This window comes from Lampris incognitus, chromosome 11, assembly GCF_029633865.1.
Source record: "Lampris incognitus isolate fLamInc1 chromosome 11, fLamInc1.hap2, whole genome shotgun sequence".
Lineage (NCBI taxonomy): Eukaryota > Metazoa > Chordata > Actinopteri > Lampriformes > Lampridae > Lampris > Lampris incognitus.
The window spans coordinates 28,020,899-28,045,178 of NC_079221.1; the positions used below are offsets into that span (position 1 = coordinate 28,020,899).

The 24,280-nt window shown below is 43.2% G+C and overlaps 1 protein-coding gene across 1 annotated transcript in view; it reads right to left on the reverse strand.

The window, feature by feature from the left end:
• Window positions 1–24,280, reverse strand: part of rnf17 (ring finger protein 17) — a 207,213-nt gene that overhangs the window by 73,994 nt on the left and 108,939 nt on the right. Inside the window, exons 19-21 of the mRNA XM_056288888.1 lie at window positions 20,988–21,150; window positions 7,845–7,960; window positions 6,789–6,906 (exon numbers count right to left, since the gene is read on the reverse strand). Coding sequence (XP_056144863.1) covers window positions 6,789–6,906; window positions 7,845–7,960; window positions 20,988–21,150 — 397 coding nt within the window. The remainder of the gene's footprint in view (window positions 1–6,788; window positions 6,907–7,844; window positions 7,961–20,987; window positions 21,151–24,280) is intronic.

Genomic DNA, 24,280 nt, shown 5'->3' on the forward strand with positions numbered 1-24,280 from the left:
TAACAGTGAAGTCACACTGTTCTTGCTTGTTCTTGTTCACTGTAACTACAAAGAGGGGATCCCCTCCCAACAGGTTAGCTGAACACGCTAGTCGATGATGAAAAATCTGGGGGAGAATCAGGCATAGTTGATGCACTCCCCAGGTGAACCTAGAGCTGTCCAAGTGTGCTGTAGTCCAAGATGGGATGCACACACCGTGTGAGAGTTCAATTGTGATATTTTATTACTGCAGGACAGGCTCATGCCTGTGGATTGTCCCCCGTAGTAGGGGCCGTTGGTTTCCGTGGTGTAGCCCTGGTTAGCTTACTATAGGCATGAGAGCTAATAAGCTTCTCGTTAGCCGAGTTGTGTAAACAGTTACAGGTGGCCGTGCACAAATAGCTCTATACGTGCCCACTGGCTTTGAAGCTGGAAGTGGCGTGTGATACAAAGCATAGTATTTCTACTGTTCAGCTAGTGAGTTTGGGAAAAAATATTGCTACTTTCCATTGCTCCATTGGGTAAACAGTGATGTAGCTCCGTGTAGCTGGTGTGAGTGCTAACCATTTAAGTATTTCTACTCTGCAGGGCTAACTGCGTGAGGTATGGCTACCTAGCAAGCGGGGAGTACTGCTACTCTTGGTTTGGCTAGTGAGGAGTATTGTTACTTTAACCACTAGTTGGACGCAGACAACTAGAATTGCTTCTAGCTAGTTGCAGTGCTCGAGCTGCTACTTGGTTACAGTGAAGCTCGAGCTGCCCTATGAACTGAACAAACGACCCAGAGCCAAGCATTCGGCGACCGAGTTGGTAACTCGTATCTGTGAATAGTTTAGCTAGACTCCAGAGCGGCTGTTCCATTGTGGGCGTTAGCTTCTGTGAGTCGAGGAGAGGTTTATGAATAGTGAGTTATGGTAAGTCAGCCCTTTATAATTGGAGAAGGCTAGTGGCCTCCTATGACATACACGTCATCAAGGACAGCTAATTGGCTGGCGTAATGTAATAAAGGTTTCTGTTGAGGGCACACCCGGGGCGTTACTCGTAATGAGACACGAAACGAATGCTATGAAAGAAAACCAATGAGTTTGTGTTGGACTACCAGAGCAACAGGAGGTCCCCTGTCGTAGTTGTCATCCAGGGACAAGTGAAGAGGGTGGACTCGTATTGTAACTGTGTATAGACCACCCAGCTCCTCAATGACTCTATTCTACAACACATTAAACACTAGAATGACCAAGGCTGTCTTTTGGATTTTAAAAGTTTAATAACTTTGTGATGATGAATCGACTGCATTCAATGCAATCGATTACATAGACCACAATATCAGTTATACATTTGATTTGCCAAATTCTGAATGAAATCGAATTTGGTCAGACAAATAATGATGGTGGTGTCCCACCCTATAATGTTGGCTTTGCTCAGAGACAACTTTTAATATTTACCAACCATTGCACTCCATGCGGCAGCACGGTGGCGCAGTGGTTAGTGTGGTTGCCTCACAGCAAGAAGGTCCTGGGTTTGAGTCCCAGGGTAGTCCAACCTTGGGGGTTGTCCTGGGTGGTCCTCTGTGTGGAGTCAGCATGTTTTTCCCGTGTTCTGCATGGGTGTCCACCGGTTTCCTCCCACAGTTCAAAAGACATGTAGGTCAGGTGAATCGGTCATACTAAATTGTCCCTAGGTGTGAATGTGTGTGTGTGTCGGCCCTGTGATGGAATGGCAGCCTGTCCAGGGTGTCTCCCCGCCTGCTGCCCAATGATTGCTGGGATAGGCTCCAGCATCCCCGCCCCTGAGTAGGCTAAGCGGTTTGGATAATGGACGGATGGATGGATAACTTTGTGGGGGGAAAAAAAGATACACATCTGCTACTCCCTGAATACCCCTAAAGTGCGTATATTTGCATTAAAATTAGTTTTAGATCAATTGCCAAAAAAAAAAATATACATAAGATCTACCTAAAACGACCATGAGCCGTTAAAAAGATGGCTCATAATTTGATCATGCGCGTCATGTCACTATTTATGACGTGTGTTGGTCGCACCTTTCCTTCGCGAAGTTCATTGCTCTGTCCTAGAAACACACTAGCATTCTCCAGTGCAGAGTAATAGTCTAAACGTGATTTTTGATTATTGCCAACATGTCCGGTTACAGATGCCATTTCAGACGCACCATGACTACCACTGAGGCGTTGCAGTATTTACAGATGTTGCACAGTGGCGATTTTAAATTGTTTGAAAAATAGTATTAAAATTGTTAATTTTGGTGTCAGTCATTTATTAACAGACATATTAACATATGCGATACATTAATATCTCAACTAGGTATTTATCTTGACAGAATATAGAGTGTAAAAACTGTGGGCGGTCATTTTGACGGCCCATGGTTGTTCTAATAGTTTTTAAGTTCCAGTCATTGTTTGGAACTGTTTCAATAGTTATTTTCAGTTCTTTTTTACATTTCACGTTTTATAGGCCTTGCTACGTTTCTTAGATTAGCAATAGGTGTTTTCCATTTTGTTTTTCAGGTAATATTTTCACTTTTTCCAATTTTGCTATTCAAGTTCGACCATGTTTCACTGAAGTTTAAACTGTTTAAAAATAGTGCTATAGTTGTTAAAATGTTAATTTTGGTATCCATCGTTTCCTAACAGACATACTACTAACACATGGAATGCATTAATATTGCAACTGGGTATTTATCTTGACAGAATATAGAGTTTAAAAACCACTGGTAATTTTGACCGCCCATGGTCGTTTTAGGTAGGCGTGAAATCCCGGTCGTTCTAGTGTTAACAACTTAGTACAGGTCATCAGTGCAACTGGAAGGTCATCGATGACTGTTGGTGACTTCAACCTTGACCTCCTCACTGAGCACCATTGTGCGCTCGGCCAGGAAATAATGGAAAAGACACGGCTTTCAACAGCATGCGAAATTCACAACACATAAAAATGGTTCCACTGAAACTACTCTGACCAGAGTGGTGAACGATCTTTTACTAGCTATCGACACTGATTCCACTTCTCTACTTCTACTTCTGGACGTCAGCGCAGCCTTTGACACCATTAATCACTGTATACTATTCGCAAGATTAAATTGTAATTTTGGTGTCTCTGGCGTAGCTCTCTCTTGGCTTAAGTCCTACTTATCTGGAAGAACACATTGTGTCTGCTATAGTAATATCATATCAAAATTTTCTGACGTTAAATATGGTGTGCCTCAGGGCTCAGTTTTTAGCTCTCTACTTTTCTCTCTTTACATTACACCTCTTGGCCAAATTATACGCAGTTATGGAATAAATTTCCACTGCTACGCTGATGATACTCAGCTGTATGTGCCTTTAAGGGCTGATGATCATACTCAAATGACTAACTTAGAGGCCTGCTTGGCTACTGTGAAAAACTGGATGTCACTTAATTTTCTGCTTTTAAATTCGGATAAAACCGAGATGCTGGTCATTGGCCCTGCTAGACACAGACACCAATTTGATCAAGTAAAGATAACAATCGGCAACTCTGTGGTTTAACAAAGTGTGGCAGCCAAAAGTCTTGGTGTTACGTTTGATCGCGGCCTTTCCTTTGATAAGCATATTAAAGAAATCACCAAGACTGCCTTTTTCACTTACATAACATAGCTAAAATTTGGTCTTCTCTCCATGGCTGATGCAGAGACTCTAATACATGCATTTGTTTCATCCAGACTCGATTACTGTAATGTTCCGTTTTCAGGTCTGCCACATTCTAGTACAAAAGTCTTCAGATGGTTCAGAATTCTGCTGCTAGAATCCTAACTAAATCTAGGAAATTTGACCATATTACACCAATTCTTGCCTCCCTTCATTGGCTTCCTATCCATGTTAGATCAGAATAAAAGGTGCTTCTGCTGACTTATAAAATCCTAAATGGGCTAGCCCCATCTAACCTGTCTGATCTCCTTAAACCGTACATTCCACCTCGAGCTCTTTGCTCTCAAAATACAGGGCTCCTGTGTGTGCCCAAAGTTAAAAAGAAGTCAGCTGGTGGCAGGGCCTTTTCCTATCGGGCTTCGTTCTTGTGGAACAACCTGCCTGCTGCCATCAGCCAATCAGAGTCTGTTGAGTCCTTTAAATCCAAACTTAAATCTCATCTTTTTGCCTTAGCTTACAAATAGTTGTCTTTAAGCTGAGTGCTTCACAACCTATACTCCATGGCGGGTTGGTTTTATGTCTCAATGAATTTACCAACCACTGTTCTGCTGAAAAGATTAGAGTATAGATTATGACTAATGACTATTGCAAACTTTTTTCTTCTCTCAGTTCTTTTCTCTCTCTCTGAATGATGTCTTCTCCTTTGTCTTTTTCTGTGTGTGAATGGTGTCATGTGAGTCTCCTTTGTGTGCATGTGCAGTCCGTTCTCCTCCCAGGTCTCCATGGTGATGGTGGTCGCCACTTGGACGCTGCCTGCCATGCCCCTCATCACATTTTATTTTTATAAATCCATATAATTTTGTTTACATTTTTTACATAATGATGCTGGTCGCGTGGCTTGGGTCCTGGACTGTCCCGATGGCTTTTGGACACTGCTTGGCATCCTGCGCATCATATTCCTCATAAATTTTATAAGTATGGGTCCGCGGTGGTGTAGCGGTCTAAGCATCGGCTTTGTGTTGATGCAGTTGCCCACTGGGGACCGGGGTTAGTGCCCCGATCTTGTCAGATCTGACTATGGCCGGACTCGATGAAGCAGCAATATTGGCAACGCTGTCTTCGGGAGGGGGGCGGAGTCGGCTTGTTTGTCACATGAATGCATCTCTGGCTGTGTCGGAAAAAGCAGTGGGAGAAAAAAGGGAAAAATCAGAAATAAATGTATAACCAAAAAAAAAAAAAAATTAAATCAAATTAAAAATATAAAAAATTATAAGTCCATTATAATTCTGTTATCCTCTTTCAATGTTGTATTGTGTAAATTGTGTAAACAGAACATCTATTGCACGCTGTCCGTCGTGGGAGAGATCTCTCCTCTGCTGCTCTCCCTGAGGTTTCCTATTTGTTCTCCCTGTTGTCTGATGAGAGGGTCTAAGGACAGGATGTTGTGTTGCTGTTATGCCCACTGCAAATCTGTAATTTGTGATATTGGGCTATACAAAAATACCTTAATAGACTTAATGTGTATAGCAACCAACAAAATCCGTGTATGCAAACTGCTTCCTAATTACAGTGACCATGATGCGATTTGGGTTGCTGTTCTATGAACAAAGTGACTCAGCTCATGCAACACCTGCCTTCAATCAGCTCATCACCTCTCCAGTATTTCTTTTTTTTTTTATACATTTACTTCTGATTTCTCCCAATTTAGTGGCCAATCGATCCCTATTTTTTCAGTTCAAACACCCACCCTCGTACTGCATGCGTTCGCCAACTGCATCTCTCCGGCTGGCAGTCTCGAAGGAGACGCCTCCCCACTTTCATGACAAGGCGAATCCAGGCTGAACCACTGCTTTTTCCAACACACACAGAGATGCATTCATGTGACGAACACAAGCCGACTCCACCCCCCTCCCGAAGACAGCGTTGCCAATTATTGCCGCTTCATCGAATCCGGCCATAGTCGGACCTGACGAGACTGGGGCGCGAACCCCGGTCCCCAGTGAGCAACTGCATCGACACAAAGCCGATGCTTAGACTGCTACACCACCGCGGACGAACCTCCCCAGTATTTCAGCCCAGGCTCTGCACCCATTCATTGCAAGATTGTTTTCTCAGCTACAGTGGTAAGCAAACTTCCCTAGTCAAATGTATTTGGAAAACCATTCCTTTTGTTGTTGTCTAGCTTGTTATTCATTGTCTTTCCCCTTGCCTCAGCGTTGCTGTTCTTATTTGGCTTTATGTCTATTAGTGTGTAAGTTTATTGTGAGAAACAAAATCCGTGTGTTAACATGCTTAGCCAATAAAGCTGATTCCGATAAAACACGAAGTTGTAGCCATGAAAGTAGACAATACTTCAGATATGGATGTTGCTGCAAAGAAGCTACAAATTCTAAAACGTGGACGCTTCACACACATCTTCAACATAGCGGCACAGGAGGTCTATACAATCACCAGTTTCAAAGTGGGCAACCGAGAGTAGTGTCACCAATTCAGTATCCCACCAAATGTGAAACATGTTCACAATCTCCCCTTCTGTTCCCGAGTTATGGCATTAAATAATGACTGGAAAAGAGTTTTTGCAGAACATTATGATGTCACACTATAGTTGACCTTTATAATGTCATCACTTCATCTTTTATCATATTCGACATTTATGTGAAACTTTGTTATACTTCGCGTATGAACTCGAGTTCTGAGGTCACAGTGACCTTGATCTTTGACCACCAAATTCTGATCAGTTCATCCTTGAGTCCAAGTGGATGTTTGTGCCGGGTACCTGAGATATCTCGTTCACAAGAATGGGATTCGAAAACATCTATTTGGCCATGGCTATCACCGTGCGGAGGCATAAAAATTGAGAGATGATTAGTAATGCGGATATGATGACTAAATTGGTAGACATTCACTGTTCATTTCACTCAGTTAATAAGTCTAATAAGAAAATGTTATCACTTTACTGTAATGCAAGTTTGAAGACCGCAGAATGACAACATTTAAGTTAAATCAAGATATTGATATCCAAAATCCCAGATGATATCTAGTCTCATATCATATCACTATTAGATTGATATAATATCTAGCTAGGTATATCAGACCAACGTATATCAAACCAAGATGTGCATCGCTTGTAAACCTGTCTGTATCCGAAGGTCCATCTACACACACGCACACGCACACACAAACACAGTACCTGTGGCAACAACAATGACCAGTTTTTGGTGAGCTAGGCTGATAAATCGGTCGGTGCAGGAATCACTCCAGGTTTCTCCTTGCTGCAGAGACAAATCTGATAGGCAGCACCGAATGGCCTTGAGTAGAGAGAGGAGACACATTCGGTTAGCTTAATGACAGTTTGGTCGAGTCAACTTAAGGAAAAATGTGGAAGGAAAAAAAAAAAAGATTTTTTTTTGGTTTCCATTAGAGCGGTGATACGATATTTAGCTTTGACGACGAACAGATCTGCTTGTATGTACTGACTGAACCGAGAATGCACGATATTTATCAAAATATTAAGCACAATCTCCCACACAGTAGGCAACAGGTGGCAGGTGGAGTGGAGGTGGGTAAGCAGCAGACAAGCCAGCACAATAAGCAGCAGAGCAGAGGGGCTGATGAGCAGCACAGACTGGAGTACAATTGGTGTACCGTGAAAACGTGGCTAATGGCTCTTTGCTCAGGAGTTTCCTGACTGACACTGCTTTGTCCATATTCCTTATGACCTAGTGGACAGGAACCTGTCTGACCAGTTAATTACTGCACAAGCCTCACGTTATGATGATGAATAGCTATGCATTAGTTTATTGATCTAATTTGAAAATTCTCTCTCTCTCTCTATTTTTCTTTTTTAAATTTCTTTGACCACAGGAAGGTCAGCAGTCAGGCTCAACTACAGAAATTCCCCCCACTCTGAAGTCAAGACTAATTCATTAATTTTCATGTTTAGGAACATTTTAGTTGGGGGGAAGATTAAAAGAGGACTTGGAAAACAGACCCATATATCAATTAGGTCTCCCCAGTTATGCTCAAAATCAAATGATTTACTGAAATTGCTCATTTGCTTCTGTATTTTCCAAGTACAAAAACCAATCAATCAGTCAACCAATCAATCCTTTTATCTATCTGAGGGATAAAAACATTGCTTTTACTTCTGTTTGGTTCTGTATTTTCCAGCCACAAAATACAAATTTATAGTCAACCAATCAATCATTTAATCTATGAGGGATAAAACGGTTAGGTTTGCTCTCACCTTAGCAGGGAGGTCAAAGAATTCATCCTTGATCTTCCTCAGGTCACGGAAGGACAGGATCTGCTTGTTGCCAAAGTCCATATACTGAACCTCTACTTTTCTGACCCCTGGAAAACCTGTTTACAGACAGGCAAGCACAAATGCATGCCCATACATATACGCCTGTTAACAAACGGTCAAATCTTGTATTGGTTCCCATCATAACCACTAAACTAATTGGGATAGTGACAATGTGATATTAAGCCTTGTATAAGAGAACGTAACAAAAAGGAACACTGGTATAATGCCTGGTGCTCTTATTAAAACAGTAAGGTCAGGCCTCAAACCAAGAATGACACTGTACTCTTAGACCTTGGATTAAATAAAGTTGGGAGCATGCTCGTCACCGTAGGTGAATTTTTAAATTTTTTTTTTTTTACAAATTTATTAATATGTGGGGTAATTCTTTCTCTGCATTTAACCCATCCTTGGGCAGCCGCCATGCAGCGCCTGGGGACCAATTCCAGTTCATTTTGCCATACCTCAGTCAGGGGTACAGACAGGAGTATTAACCCTAACATTCATTCATTCATCTTCAGCCGCTTCTCTGGGGGTCAGGTCGCGGTGGCAGCAAGCTAAGTAGGGCACTCCAGACGTCCCTCTCCCCAGCAACGCCCTCTAGCTCTTCCTGGGGGATCCCAAGGCATTCCCAGGCCAGATTGGACATGTAGCCCCCCTCCGGTAGGTTCTGGGTCTACCCCGGGGTCTCCTCCCAGTTGGCCATGCCCGGTAAACCTCCAAAGGAAGGTGCCCAAGAGGCATCCTAATCAGATGCCTGAACCACCTCAACTGGCTCCTTTCGATGCGAAGGAGCAGCGGCTTTACTCTGAGCTCCCTCCAGACGTTCGAGCTCCTCACCCTATCTCTAAGATGGAATTTCCAGAGGGTATACGACAAAGGAAATGCCACTAATAACATTGTCGATACAGCTGATTTATATTTGCAGAAAGTTGTACGATCTTGTTCCAGTGCTTATGTTGAATAGGACATGAATGAATGAACAATTAAAAAGCATAACTAACGAGCCGATAAATCTTTCAACAATGTTGTGAAACAGCTGGTATACAGTGCATATAAAAAGTCTACAAACCCGTTAAATCGGTAGGTTTTTGTGATGTAAACAAGACTAGGACAAAACCTAGTATATGGCTGGATTGTGTATGGTCCATGTTCGAAACTGTGGCCAATTTTTTAGAGGGATAGTCAGTGGTAGTGTCTACAATGTGAATTCCTGGATATCAAATGTTCATCTGCAATTTTCTGTAGTGGTCCCAGTAATATTTGTTAAAGTATACGAAAGTAGTATAACACATGACATGGTTAAGCTACGTTCATACCATAGTTCTGTTTGCCAGTGATGTCATTGGTCAGCTGACCAATCGTGTAACTTAAGTGATGTCGTTGGTCACCTGATCCAGCAGCCAAATCGTGTAACTTTTTCACTCAGTCATCTAATGCCTTGATTCCACCGGGCATGGCTCTATGACATCGTGTCTGCAACGCAGTTTTGTTCTGCTTCATACCCCACCGAGAGCGTTTCAGAAACGGAGAGTTTTGCCTGTCCGATTTTGTTGACTTGGTCATTTTTTCTTGATTTTTCTGATTCTACCATGAGTAAGCAGAATTAATAGTTAAATGGTTTTGTTTTTGTCTATTTTAATTGTGTTTGTTTATTTCCTACTTCTGACTTCTGGCATGGTGCCACAGGTTATGATGTAATGTTGATGTAGTGATGTGATATACGATCAGGAATCTGCACTCTGCACAGGGTGTTTTATTTTGAAACTTGACCGTTCCTGTATCCAATTCCTGTCCGGCTCGATCTGCTTTGTACAGCTTGATGTGGCTTTTGTCAAAAATAGACTAGACGCAATTTTTTAGCAGCGCAGAGCAGAGACCTGCTTCTGATACATGCTGTGGTGCGTCTGGCAAAATCACAAGCACTGTCTAGTATGGCTGTGATTAGCTCCAGAGGAACGCAAGGCAGCTGTGCACGTGGAATTAAGCCGTAACATGATCACTGAAAAGACATTGGCCGTTGTTAAGGGTGGCCAGCCGACCAATCGTGTAACTTTAGTGACATCGTTGGTATTACTAAAAGTACTCCTGTGCCTGTTTAGCCTGTCATGGAGTGAATGGGGGACATTGTCCATGATGGCACATTAACTTCAACAGCGTGCTCCTTTCAGAAACCACTGCCAGAGAATTCAGTTCCACCCCCACAACGTCACCGGTCTTGCGGATCACTTTATTGAGCCTGTATGCATACGCTACCCTCAACCTGCTGCTCCAACACACAACAGCAAACAGGAGAGCATACTCATACCACATCCTGAACATTGGCTGGCAGATTCTGAAGAACCTCAGTCTCCTCAAAAAGTAGAGACCGCTTTGTCAGTTCTTGTAGAGGGCATCAGTGTTCTTAGCCTAGTCCAGTTTATTGTCTAAATACACCAACAGGTACTTGCAGTATTCCACAGTTGTCCATACTGACCCCCTGGATGGAAACGGGTCACTGGTGTCATGTCCCTCCTCAGATCAACAATCAGCTCCTTTGTCTTAGTCACGTTGAACTGCAGATGGTTCCACTCACACCATGTGACAAAGTTTCCAACCACAGCCCTGTACTCAGCCTCCTTGCCCCTTACTGATGCATGCGACAACAGCATCAGAGTCATCAGAGAACTTCTTAAGATGGCAGGACTCTTTGTGGCAGTTGAAGTCTGGGGTTTGCTGTCAGTATAGTTCAGGTGTACTGTCTCTTTAAGAGTCTTTTGTTTACTGATGGCGTCATCAATACCATATCGACAGTATAGGAAGTGTATTAGTTAACAGAAAACTTGGAAAAAGGCTTGAGACGTTTTGTTCACGATATTGATATACCTCTACATACATTTCATGTGTTTGGATGCACTGTCGGTATGTTAGTTTTCTTAACATAAGTCTTAAGTCATACTTGTTAGTCATATTAGTTTGGCTTGATGTAATATTTCGTAATTTATTGTATGAGTTCATATTACATGTGCTGTTATCAGTGAATGCTAACACCAGCGAATTAGTTGGATGTGATAATCTGTTGTCATTAGTTTAGCCAAAATACACACTGTACTTGGTCAATAATAGTGTATGCTAGAAATTGCGTAACAGTAACACACTTAAAACTAATATCATTTCATAGTCATTTTTAGGAAAGCAGCAGTGGCTATTACTTAATTTTATAGTCATTTTCAGCAAAGTAGCAGTGGCTATTACTACAGACATACAGCAGATGTTCCACTGCTTTGTTGTCCGACCACAAGACAGAAACTTCCTCCGATTCTTCTGGTATCAGGATAATGACGAAAGCAAGATTGTCATAGAGTTTAGGATGAAAGTTCCATGTTTTTAGCAACAGCCCTCTCCCGCTGTTGTGATTTATGGTCTCAGACAAGCGGCAAGAGAGGGTGAGGCAGAGTATAGAGAAGATGCCCGAGAATTTGTGGAGAGAGATTTCTATGTTGACGATGTCTTAAAGTCATTAGTAACCGCTGCAGCTGCCATCGACCTCCTCAAAACAACACAAAAGATGCTGGGTTGTTCTAACTTAAGGCTCCACGAGCTCACCTCACACTGTAAAGAAGTCATGAGTGATTTCCCTACAGAAGTTCATGCCAGTGGCCTGAGAGTACTAGACCTGGTGCATTAGAAATGGTGAGAGCCTCCCACAAGATTGCCCCCTACTTGCCCTGAATCCTGTCATAGGAGAGGATGGCCTGCTGACAGTTCTCAAGCAAACATTGGACATAATGAGAAGAATCCCATCATAATCCCTGGATGACATCACGTTGCAGTGTTCATTCTGAGACGTTATCATGAGCAGTCTCACCATCAGGGGCGGCATTTAACTGAAAGTGCTGTATGCATGGCAGGTTACTGGATTGTGGGAGCTAAAAGATCCGTATGCTCCCTCATCTTCAGATGTGTTACATGCCGAAGGCTTCGTGGCAGATGTGAGTGCAGAAAATGGCAGACATCCATGGGCAGAGTCAGCACTGAACCTCCATTTACATATGTGGGACTTGATGTGTTTGGGCCCTGGACCATCTCTACCCGGCGCACCAGGGGAGGCCATGCCAACAATAAGAGATGAGCAGTGCTATTCACCTGCCTAAGCATCAGAGCAATCCACATTGAGATCATAGAGTACGGACACGTCTTGCTTCATAAACGCCATGAGACGCTTTATCGCCATTCGTGGTCAAGTGAAGCAGATACGTTCCGATCGAGGAGCCAATTTTGTAGGAGCATGCGGAGTTGAACACCCCCTCCAACTTGTACGAGAAAAGTGTCTTAAGTTTCTCACAGAGCATGGATCTTTAACCCGCCCCATGCCTCACATATGGGGGGTGCGTGGGAGCGGATGATTAGCATTACCTGTAAAAGTCTGGACTCTATGATGCTTCGAATGGGATTCTTAAGAATTACTCACGAAGTGCTTACCACATTAATGGCCGAGGTGACTGCCATTGTGAATCCCAGGCCTCTGATGCCTGTCTCCACAGATCCAGAGGACCCTTTCATTATGACACCTACAACTCTACCTACACAGAGGTCTGGTCCATGTCCTGTTCCTCCAGGCAAGTTTGATGGTACTCACCTCTACAGGCACCGATGGAAACGGGGGCAGAGCTTGGCAAGCACCTTTTGGGACAGGTGGCAGAAACAATACCTGTCTACGCTTCAACCCAGAAGAAAGTGGCAGGCTACCAAGGAGAACATCGCAGAAGGGACTGTAGTGCTTACAAAAGACTCTCAGTCCAAAAGGAACGGCAGGCCATTAGGGCACATCAGCAAAGTATTCCCGAGTGATGACAGAAAAATCCGTAAGGTGGAAATCAAGGTTGTGGATAAAGAAGGGATGAAGTTTTTCCTAAGAGCTATAACTCAAGTACTGACACTCCTTCCCGCAGAGGAATGATAGGTCAGCTTTTCTTTATTTGGGTTGTTACAGGCAAAGGTAGTAGTATCCTAGGCTACCAGGCAGGGAGTGTGCTGTCAGTATAGTTAATGTGTACCATCTCTTTAAAAGAGTTTTCTGTTCACTGATGTCATCAATACAATATTGACAGTACAGGAAGTGTATATTAGTTAACAGAAAACTTGGAAAAAGCCTCGAGACATTTTGTTCACGATATCGATATTCCTCTACATACATTTCATGCAGGCGGCACGGTGGCGCAGTGGTTAGCGCAGTCGCCTCACAGGAAGAAGGTCCTGGGTTCGAGCCCCGGGGTAGTCCAACCTCGGTGGGTCATCCCGGGTCATTCTGTGTGGAGTTTGCATATTCTCCCTGTGTCTGCGTGGGTTTCCTCTGGGGGGCTCCGGTTTCCTCCCACAGTCCAAAGAGATTAAGTCAGGTGAACTGGCCGTACTAAATTGTCCCTAGGAATGAATGTGTGTGTGTTGGCCCTGTGATGGCCTGGCGGCCTGTCCAATGACTGCTGGAATAGGCTCCAGCATCCCTGTGACCCTGACAGCAGGATAAGTGGTCAAGATAGTGGATGGATGGATACATTTCATGATTTTGGATGAACTGTCGGTAGGTTAGTTTTCTTAACACAAGTCTTAAGTCATATTAGTTTGGCTTGATGTAATATTTCATATTTTATTGTATGAGTTCATATTACATGTGCGGTTATTAGCGAATGCTAACTTTAGCGAATTAGTTGGATGTGATAATCCATTGTCATCAGTTTAGCCAAAATACTCACCTTAGTTGGTCAATAATAAAGTGTATGCTAAAAATTGCACAGCAGTAACACACTTGAAACTCAAATATTATTTCAGTCATTTTTATTGAGGTATTGAACTTTATATACTTATTTTCTTGTCTCTCTTGTAGTTTTACCCTACTTCCAGTCAACCACTGAACGGAATGGAACTAAGCACCCTCTTCAGCGTGGTGACTGGAGGAGTTGTCTATCTGCCAGCTTATGCAGGGCGTATAGGGGTGGCAGAATACATGGTGTAGAGGGTGAAAAGGAAGGAAGACAGGACTGTCCCCTGCAGAGCCCCAGTGTTGCTGACCACTCTGTCTGACATACAGTATGCAAGCACACATACTGTGGTCTACCAATAAGGTAGTCAATAATCCAGGACACAAGGGGGGCATCTACCTGCATTGCTGTCAGCTTCTCACCCAATAGAGACGGCTGGATGGTGTTGAAGGCACTACAGAAGTCAAAGAACATGACCCTCGCAGTGCTTGCTGGCTTATCCAGGTAGACATAGGCACGGTTAACACTGGAACGACCAAGGCCGTCATTTTGATGGTTTTGGATTTTCTAAGTTAAATAACTTTGTGAGAGGAAAAATAAAAAGAAGATATAGACCTGCTGCTCCCTGAATGCTCCTAAAATTGCACATATTTGCATTAAAATGAGTTTTCAATCAATTGCACAAAAAAAAAGTTATGATAAGAGCTACTTAAAATGACCATGAGGCGTCAAGAAGACGGCTCGTCATTTGCGTGTCATGGCGCACGTCATGTTCGGTTGTCCACTATTGATGATGTGTGTTGGTCGTGTCATTTCCTTTGCAACATTCATCGCGCTGTCCTAGAAACTCACTAGCGTTCTCCAGTGCAGAGTAACAGTCTGATAAGGAATATTTCCAACATGTCTGGGTACAGCCGCCGTATCAGACGCTCCATGAATGCCACGAGGTGTTGCAGTATTAACAGGTGTTGGACAGTGGCGATTCCGATGCAGGCGAGCTGTCGGAGGTTGTGAGTGATGGCGGCCATTCCTGGATGGATGAAAACAGGTCGTCCTCATCCTCATCTGAGGGTGAATGTGAGTCTCCACTGAGGAAAAAGAGGTCTGTGCTTCCACCAGAGACTACAGACACAGATGTCCTGCCCACGGCTGACGGAGCTGGTCTTCCCGATCTAGGTCTGGTAAAGAGGAAAGACGGGACGGTGTGGAAGGGCCCCCTGCCAACTGATCATCCTAGAAAAAGAAAGACCCACAATGTGTCCACCGAAATTGCCAGTCCCATGGCGCACGCTAGGTGCAACATTGACAGTGCGCTTGCATACTTCATGTGTCTAGTTGACAGCGACATGCTGGTTCACATCGTGGCATGCACTGTAGCTGAGGCATGTTGGCAGCTTGGTGATGGCTCATGGGACCTGACAGTGGCTGAACTAAAAGTTTTCTCGTCATACTTTTCATCTGGGGCACACTGTCTAGAGGCATAGAGTTGGCCAAGCTGTGGTCTGAAAAACAGGGCATCCCGTTTTTCAGCGAAACCATGTCCAGGAACCGCTTCAAGGAGATCATGCGGTTCCTACGGTGTGACAAGAAGGAGACCTGGCATGTACGTCTGCAGGATAACAAGTTTGCCCTGATGTCAGCCACCTGGAACAGATTTGTATAGAACCACATTGCCTGTTACAAACCTGGTGCTAACATCACAATAGATGAGCAGCTGTTATCCACCAAGGCCTGGTGTAAATTCCAGCAGTACATGGGCAATAAGCCAGACAAATTTGGCATCAAATTCTGGCTGGCTGCAAATTTAAACAGCAAGTACATGCTAAACAGGGTTCCTTATCTGGGTAGAGAAGAGACGCGGAGAAGAGGTCTGCTCTTAAGAGAGAGTGTGGTGTTGTCTCTGGTGGCTCCATACCTGGAGAAGGGGAGAAACAACACAACAGACAATTTCTTCATGTCTCTGAGGCTGGCCAACACCTTACAGAAAAAGAAGACCAGTCTCGTTGGCACCCTAGGGAAAAGGAAGCGTGAGATGCCCCCCTCCGCAAAAGAGAAGGCAGAGCCGTTCAGCACCAAGGTGCTGAAATGTGGTGACGTCATGCTCACCATCTACCAGGGGAGGCCAAATAAGAATGTGTGCATATTGAGCACTGTGCACACAACCCTGGGCATCACGGATGGGCCGAACTCGAAGCCGAAGTCTGTCACGTACTACAATAACGACAAGTGCGGCATGGACATCTCAGATGGTACGCATGTACGTGGTGAAAAGTGGTACGTGCAGATGGTCGGTAGCGGTGTTCTACAATATTTTAGACCTAGCTGGGATCAATGCCCACATCTTCTACAAGGAGTGCACTGATGCCAACATAACCCGAAGGAACTTCCTGCTTCTACTGGTGGAGAAATTGAGAGCGGAGTTTAGGAAAGGGAAGTTGGCACAAGGTCCCAGTCACCAGCCGAATATCACAACAGCGCAGCGAACACCGTCACGGAGGCAGTGCCAGGTTCGAAGAGGCTACAAGAACAGAACTTGGGAAATCTGCACTAAATGCCACAAACACCTGTGTGGCAAAGGTGAGTGAAGAAGAGACGTGGTTTGCATTGCCTATGACCGCTAATTGTGGTAGTGGAGGAGCTTCCCAATGTGTGTCAGTGTGCATGCATGTGGTGGGATTGGCGTCGTTTGGGACTGTTTAAACGGTTATTTTGCGCCCCCCCCCCCATTTAACTTTTTATAGATACTGCTATTTTTCTTACATTAGCAATATTTGTTTTCTGTTTTGTTTTTCAGGTTTGCCTACTTTTTTCAATGTTTTATTTGACTTATTCACAATAAATATTCCAAGTTCAATTTGTTTGTGTTTTAAATTGTTTGAATGTTAGTATTTAAGTTGTTAAAATGTTAATTTTGGTGTCAGTCATTTCTTAACAGACATACTAACATATGCAATGCATTCATATCGCAATTGGGTATTTATCTTGACAGAATATAGAGATTAAAATTTCAGTCATTTTTGATGGCCCATGGTCGTTTTAGTAGTTTTAAGTTCCGGTTGTTGTTTGGTACCATTTCAATGGTTACTTTCAGTTCTTTTTTTTGACATTTCACGTTTTATAGGCCTTGTTATGTTTGTTAGATTAGAAATAAGTGTTTTCCATTTTGTTTTTCAGGTAATATTTTCACTTTTTCAATTTTGCTATTCAAATTCGACCATGTCTCTCTGAAGTTGTAAAGTAAACTTTCCCTTTAATTCTTGCTAGTACCCTTCTGTCGCAAATCACTCCTGACACCCCTCTACACCCTGCCTGCACTCTCTTCTTCACCTCTCTACTGCACTCCACGTTACTTGAATAGTTGACACCAAGTATTTAAACTCATACACTTTCATCACCTCTACTCCTTGCATCCTCACCATTCCACTATCCTCCTTCTCATTCACACATATGTATTCTGTCTTGCTCCTACTGACTTTCATTCCTCTTCTCTCAAGCGCATAATTCCACTTCTCCAGGCTCTCCTCAACCTGAACCCTACTCTCACTACAGATCACCTGCCTGGTCTCGTCCGTCAACCAGTTCATCACCATTGCAAACAAGAAAAGAGCTCAGAGTCTATTCCTTGCTGTAATCCCACCTCCACCTCGAACCCATCTGTCATTCCAACCACACACTTCACCACTGTCCCACTCCTGCAACAGTCCTACATACTTCTCTGCCACTCCCAACTTCCTCATACAATATCACACCTCCTCTCTCAGCACCCTGTCATATGCTTTCTCTAATTCCACAAAGACACAATGTAACCCCTTCTGATCTTCTCAATATTTTTCCATTAACATTCTCAGAGCAAACATTGCATCTGTAGTGCTCTTTTGTGGCATAAAAAAACTGCTGCTTGCCAATCGTCACCTCTCCTCTGGAGCTAGCTGATTAGCACAGGTCTTCAGTACTCGCCCGGATATGCCATCAGGCACAGCAGCTTTCCCTGTGTTCACCCCTGCCAGAGACCTCCACACACTATGCTCAGTCACCGAGAGTGGATATTCATCCCCAGCTGTAGGACATAGCTCGGCTATGCTAACAGTGTCGTTCCTAGCCGACGAGCTAGCGCTGTTATTGCTAGCCTCAAAACGTACATAAAAGGAGTTCAGGTCGTCCGCTAGGGATGTATCGGTACTCCCAATTGCGGGGGATGTTCTCTTACTGTTACTGTTTGTAGTCCTTGCCATAGACATCTGGTGTCACGTTGCTCCATCCGTGCCTCCACCCTATCGCTGTACCTCTTCTTAGCTCCTTTTACCGCCCTTCTCAGACTGTAGAACGCTGTCTTGTACTCGTCCATGTTGCCGGATACAAGACCGTAGTTTTAGGCAGCAGTGCGTGCGTTTACAGCATCGCGGATGGTTTTATCAACCTACGGTTTTTGATTAGGAAAGGACCTAACTTTTACTGTGGGGACAATGGTATCGACAAGCATTGCTATGAAGCTTGTAACCACTTCCGTAAACTCGCTGACGTCACTGGAACTCGACTGGAACACCTCCCAGTCAACGTCACTCAGAGCGTCCTGAAGCTCGGCCTCTGATTGGTCGGACCACTGCTTCACGTCCGTCGTCACTACCGCTTCACGTGCAATCTTTTGTCTGTATGCCAGAAGCAGGGAAATGGCAGCATGGTCAGAGTTTCCGAAAGGAGGGGGAGAGACAGCCTTGTAGCCTCTCTTGAACGGTGTGGAGCAGTGATCCAAAGTTCTATCCCCTCTGGTAGCACACGTAATGTGCTGATGAAAGTTCAGCATGACTTTTCTTTTTTAGGTTCGCTTTACTGAAGTCCCCTGCCACCACCATAGCCGCGTCTGGGTACTTGTTTTGATGTCAGCATAGCACATCATCTAAGTCTGATAGTGCTACATTGGTTTTTGCCTGTAGTGGAATATATACAGATGTGGTGATGACTGAGCTGAACTTCCGGGCAAGGTAGAGTGGACGGCATGAGATCGTCAACTGCTTCAGGTTCAGCGAGCAGGAACGAGAAAGAATCTTAATGTCCTTGGGGTTACACCAGTTGCGGTTGATAATAAAGCAGACTCCTCCACCCTTGGATTATCGGACTCTTCTGTTCTGTCCGCCCGAAAAACAAAGGGCTCGGTTGGACATATAACTCTGTCTGGCACCAGCAGGTTTAGCCACGTCTCAGTCAGACAAAGGATGTCAGACAAAGTTACCCCATTCAATGTGAAGAGCTTTGGGTGTCTAGAAAAGCGCTACATAAATGTAATGACTATTATTATTATAAAGGCTCAGACCTGAATAAGGCATCCCACGTTCAAATCCAGCCTGGGACCTTTGCAGCACCACTATCCTTTTCTAATAAAGGCTAAAAAGCCAAAATATAGTCTTAAAAAAAAACCAAACAAACAAAACACTACAACAAACAAAATCTTCAGAACGATTAAAATCTCATTTGAGCAAAGGTGTTTCTTTAAGTGTCTTTATGCAGCATGCAGCAGAGGATTTAGTTCCAAAAAGAATTGCCAAAACCCCCTCTTTAGGCTCAAACTTCTTATACTGAAGGATAACACCTGCCTAAAAACAGTAACAAGTCTATCACAGGACAGAAGAAAAGACTTTTTCCTTTGCTCCAATATACAGTTAAGGTCAAAATTATTCGCCCCATTTATGAAACTAAACAAAACCCTTAACTTTTCCATGGAAATGACCATAACCAAAAGTGTTTATAGTTTAATTGCTTTCAAAAGAACAAAGACAAAATCTCCACTAAGCTTAAGATATTTTACTGATGCACTGAACTGAAACAAGAAAAACAAAAATGACAAGGCCAAAATTATTAGCCCTCTAACAATTAATAGTCAATAGTGCAACCTTTCTGACTCACAACTGACAACAACCTCTTATGGTAGTTCCTAACTAGGTTGGCACATGTCTCTTGAGGGATGTTAGCCCATTCTTCCATGGCAAATTGTTCCAGCTCATCCAAATTGCGTGGTTTTCGAGCATGGACATGAACCTTGAGCTTCCGCCACAGATTCTCAATAGGATTGAGATTTGGGCTCTGAGAGGGCCACTCCAGGACCTTGAATTTGGTGTCCTTCAAAAACTTTTGGACCAACTTGGATGTATGCTTCGGGTCATTGTCTTGCTGGAAGACCCAGCAGCGACCAAAGCTAGACTGGCAGCAGATTTCTTTACATTATCCTTCAAAATGTCAACATAATCTTCTTTTTCATGATCCCATGCACCATAACAAGGTTTCCTGCGCCTGAAGCAGCAAAACAGCCCCACAGCATTATGCTCCCGCCACCATGTTTAACTGTGGCAACTGTGTTTTTAGGGTTGAACGCCTCTCACTTCTTTCGCCAAACAAAAACAACATCCATGTGCCCAAACAGCTCAAGTTTAGTCTCATCAGACCAAAGGACAGACTTCCACAACTCATGCCCATGTTTCAAATGTTCACGGGCAAACTTCAGTCTGGCTTTGATGTGCCACTGTGTGAGCAATGGAGTTTTTTTTTTTGGATGATGACCTCGAAGCCCACCACGGTGAAGAGCCCGCACAACAGTCTTCCTTGAAACATCAAGTCCAAAAGAGGCCAGTTCAGCTACAATCATCTTGGCAGAGATCCGGGGATTGTTGTTGACATCGCTGACTATTTCCCTCTCCAAAGTTTTTGAAATCTTGCATTTTTGACCACGCCCAGGTTAGTTTAACAGAATGTGTCTCCTTGTATTTTGCAATGATGCAACGTACAGCTGTTCTAGACACTCTGAAATGCTTGGAAATGTCAGTAAAGCCTTCCCCCTTAAGATGAGCATCCACGATCTTCTTTCTGAGTTCCAGACTGATTTCTTTACTTTTTGGCATGATGAAATTACTTCTTACCAAGAATTTAAGAACAGTCCCTCTCAATCAAGTTTTCAAGTGCCACCAGCCCTGTTCATTGGAGTCCCTCAAGTAAAGTTCAATGCTGATTGATTGCTCAGGTGTGGTTTGAAAGCTGATTGATTGCTCAGGTGTGTTTTGAAAGCAAAACAACAAAAAAAATCACATGGGGGCTAATAATTTTGACCACCCCAACTTTTCACTACATGTGGTATAACGCAAACCTGAAGATTTATTTTACATTCCAAAATGTACCAAATAGGGGCCTTAACATTGATGAATGTTTTATGACGTAAAGTTTTATGAATGATGCAAACATTGGGCAGAATTTTAGGGAAATGTTCCATAGTTCCTTGGGGGCTAATAATTTTGACCTTAACTGTACCACATAATTGCAAATATTAGCCCACCCACCCCAACAACACACACATCCCAATACTCACTTGTGATCATGGCTCTGTACCAGGCCTTATCAAAAGGAGCCACACAGGCCTGTTCTAGGGTGGGGTGGTACAGCCGGAGATTATCATCATCCATGTCTGCTGAGGCTGAGCTGTAATAGTCCTGCATCTTTTCTGTCAGCAGCATGAACTCCATGTCATCAACCTGGGAGGGATAGAGTTGGAGGCAGAGACAGATGAAAGAACATAAAAGATAAAAGGTGGAGACAGTGGGACACAGACAAAGAGTGAGAAAGAGAGAGACGGAAAGTCATAACACGTACCAGAGACGGTAAGACAGACACTGGAAAAAGAAACCTTAAGAGACGGTGAGAAAATGTGAGACAGCAAAACCTCTTCACTGCTTCCGCTTCAACGAATTAGGTAGTTGATATAACTTCACTGACCAGATCAAGGCATTTTCCCATCCAAATGATAATCTAAAACAGCTAATTCTAGACACACAAAAAAAACTTCCTTGGTATAGTTCTGCCTGCCAATTTGAAATCTGCAAATAAACTGTTGCTGATTAGTGATAAGTATTAGTTGCATGGCTGCACATATTTCATCATTTATGCTTTGCAATATAGCTGATAATGTTATGATTCAAATCTTTTATCAGACATATATATATATACACCACCGTTCAAAAGTTTGGGATCACCCAAACAATTTTGTGTTTTCCATGAAAAGTCACACTTATTCACCACCATATGTTGTGAAATGAATAGAAAATAGAGTCAAGACATTGACAAGGTTAGAAATAATGATTTGTATTTGAAATAAGATTTTTTTTACATCAAACTTTGCTTTCGTCAAAGAATCCTCCATTTGCAGCAATTACAGCATTGCAGACCTTTGGCATTCTAGCTGTTAATTTGTTGAGGTAATCTGGAGAAATTGCACCCCACGCTTCCAGAAGCAGCTCCCACAAGTTGGATTGGTTGGATGGGCACTTCTTGCGTACCATACGGTCAAGCTGCTCCCACAACAGCTCAATGGGGTTCAGATCTGGTGACTGCGCTGGCCACTCCATTACCGATAGAATACCAGCTGCCTGCTTCTGCTCTAAATAGTTCTTGCACAATTTGGAGGTGTGTTTAGGGTCATTGTCCTGTTGTAGGATGAAATTGGCTCCAATCAAGCGCTGTCCACTGGGTATGGCATGGCGTTGCAAAATGGAGTGATAGCCTTCCTTATTCAGAATCCCTTTTACCCTGTACAAATCTCCCACCTTACCAGCACCAAAGCAACCCCAGACCATCACATTACCTCCACCATGCTTAACAGATGGCGTCAGGCATTCTTCCAGCATCTTTTCATTTGTTCTGCGTCTCACAAACCTTCTTCTTTGTGATCCAAACACCTCAAACTTGGATTCATCCGTCCACAACACTTTTTTCCAGTCTTCCTCTGTCCAATGTCTGTGTTCTTTTGCCCATCTTAATCTTTTTCTTTTATTGGTCAGTCTCAGATATGGCTTTTTCTTTGCCACTCTGCCCTGAAGCCCAGAATCCCGCAGCCGCCTCTTCACTGTAGATGTTGACACTGGTGTTTTGCGGGTACTATTTAATGAAGATGCCAGTTGGGGACCTGTGAGGCGTCTGTTTCTCAAACTAGAGACTCTAATGTACTTATCTTCTTGCTCAGTTGTGCAACGCGGCCTCCCACTTCGTTTTCTACTCTGGTTAGAGCCTGTTTGTGCTGTCCTCTGAAGGGAGTAGTACACACCGGTGTAGGAAATCTTCAATTTCTTAGCAATTTCTCACATGGAATAGCCTTCATTTCTAAGAACAAGAATAGACTGTCGAGTTTCAGATGAAAGTTCTCTTTTTCTGGCCATTTTGAGCGTTTAATTGACCCCACAAATGTGATGCTCCAGAAACTCAATCTGCTCACAGGAAGGTCAGTTTTGTAGCTTCTGTAACGAGCTACACTGTTTTCAGATGTGTGAACATGATTGCACAAGGGTTTTCTAATCATCAATTAGCCTTCTGAGCCAATGAGCAAACACATTGTACCATTAGAACACCGGAGTGATAGTTGCTTGAAATGGGCCTCTATACACCTATGTAGATATTGCACCAAAAACCAGACATTTGCAGCTAGAATAGTCATTTACCACATTAGCAATGTATAGAGTGTATTTCTTTAAAGTTAAGACTAGTTTAAAGTTATCTTCATTGAAAAGTACAGTGCTTTTCCTTCAAAAATATGGACATTTCAATGTGATCCCAAACTTTTGAACGGTAGTGTATATGTTGAGCACTTTTCTACCATTGAGGGTTTCATTTAATGAAGAAAGAACATGATGTTCTTTCCCGAGTAGATTAATTAACAGCTGATGATTGCATATGGCATGAAACAGGCTTGTACTGTCTCATAAAGAATTTAATTGAATCACTGGATTATATATAGCGTTTTTTTGGAAACCGTCAATGGTGTTGGTAAAAGTGCTCAACAAATGAGGAGCGGAATATATATATCAATACAGATGCAGGGGAAAAAAGTTTTAAAGTTGCAGTACAGGCCTGTTCATGCGCACTTGCAGTTGATGAGTGCACGATGCGCGAAACAGGTCTGTACTGCAACGTACTAAAACTTGCATCTGTATTGATATTCCGCTCCTCCTTAGTTGAGCACTTATAACACCACCATTGATGGTTTTGGAAGAAAACTATATATATATATATATATACACACACACACATATATATATACACACACACACACACACTAGAAGAACCCTGCTACAATGTAGCGGTTTGGTTATCCACCCGTCTAAATCTCCCTCCTCTTCATCCTGCCAGCTAACCGCCTTCCCCCTGCCCCTAACCCCCCCCCCACTCCAACTCCCTCCCCCCAAATGCTCAGAATCATCCGAAATGCCGAGAAAAGTGGTTTACCCCCCCATTCCAACTCCCTCCCCCCAAATGCTCAGAATCATCTGAAATGTCGAGAAAAGTGGTTTTTAAGCCATTTTTAGAAAATGCATATTTTGCATAATTAGGCATAATTATTATAATTTTCTGCCATTTTTCTGGTCCTCTCTGGAACAATACTTACCACCTCCCAAAAAAATTAGGATCATAAGTGCATTTTTGCAAAAATGCATATATTTTGCATAATGCCAAATCATTTCTAAGTCCCAGAAATTTTTTTTTATATACAGCGCATCCGTAAAGTATTCACACCCTTTCACTTTCCCCACATTTTGTTATGTTACAGCCTGATTGCAAAATGGATTAAATTCCTTTTTTTTCTCATCAATCTACACACAATACCCCATAATGACA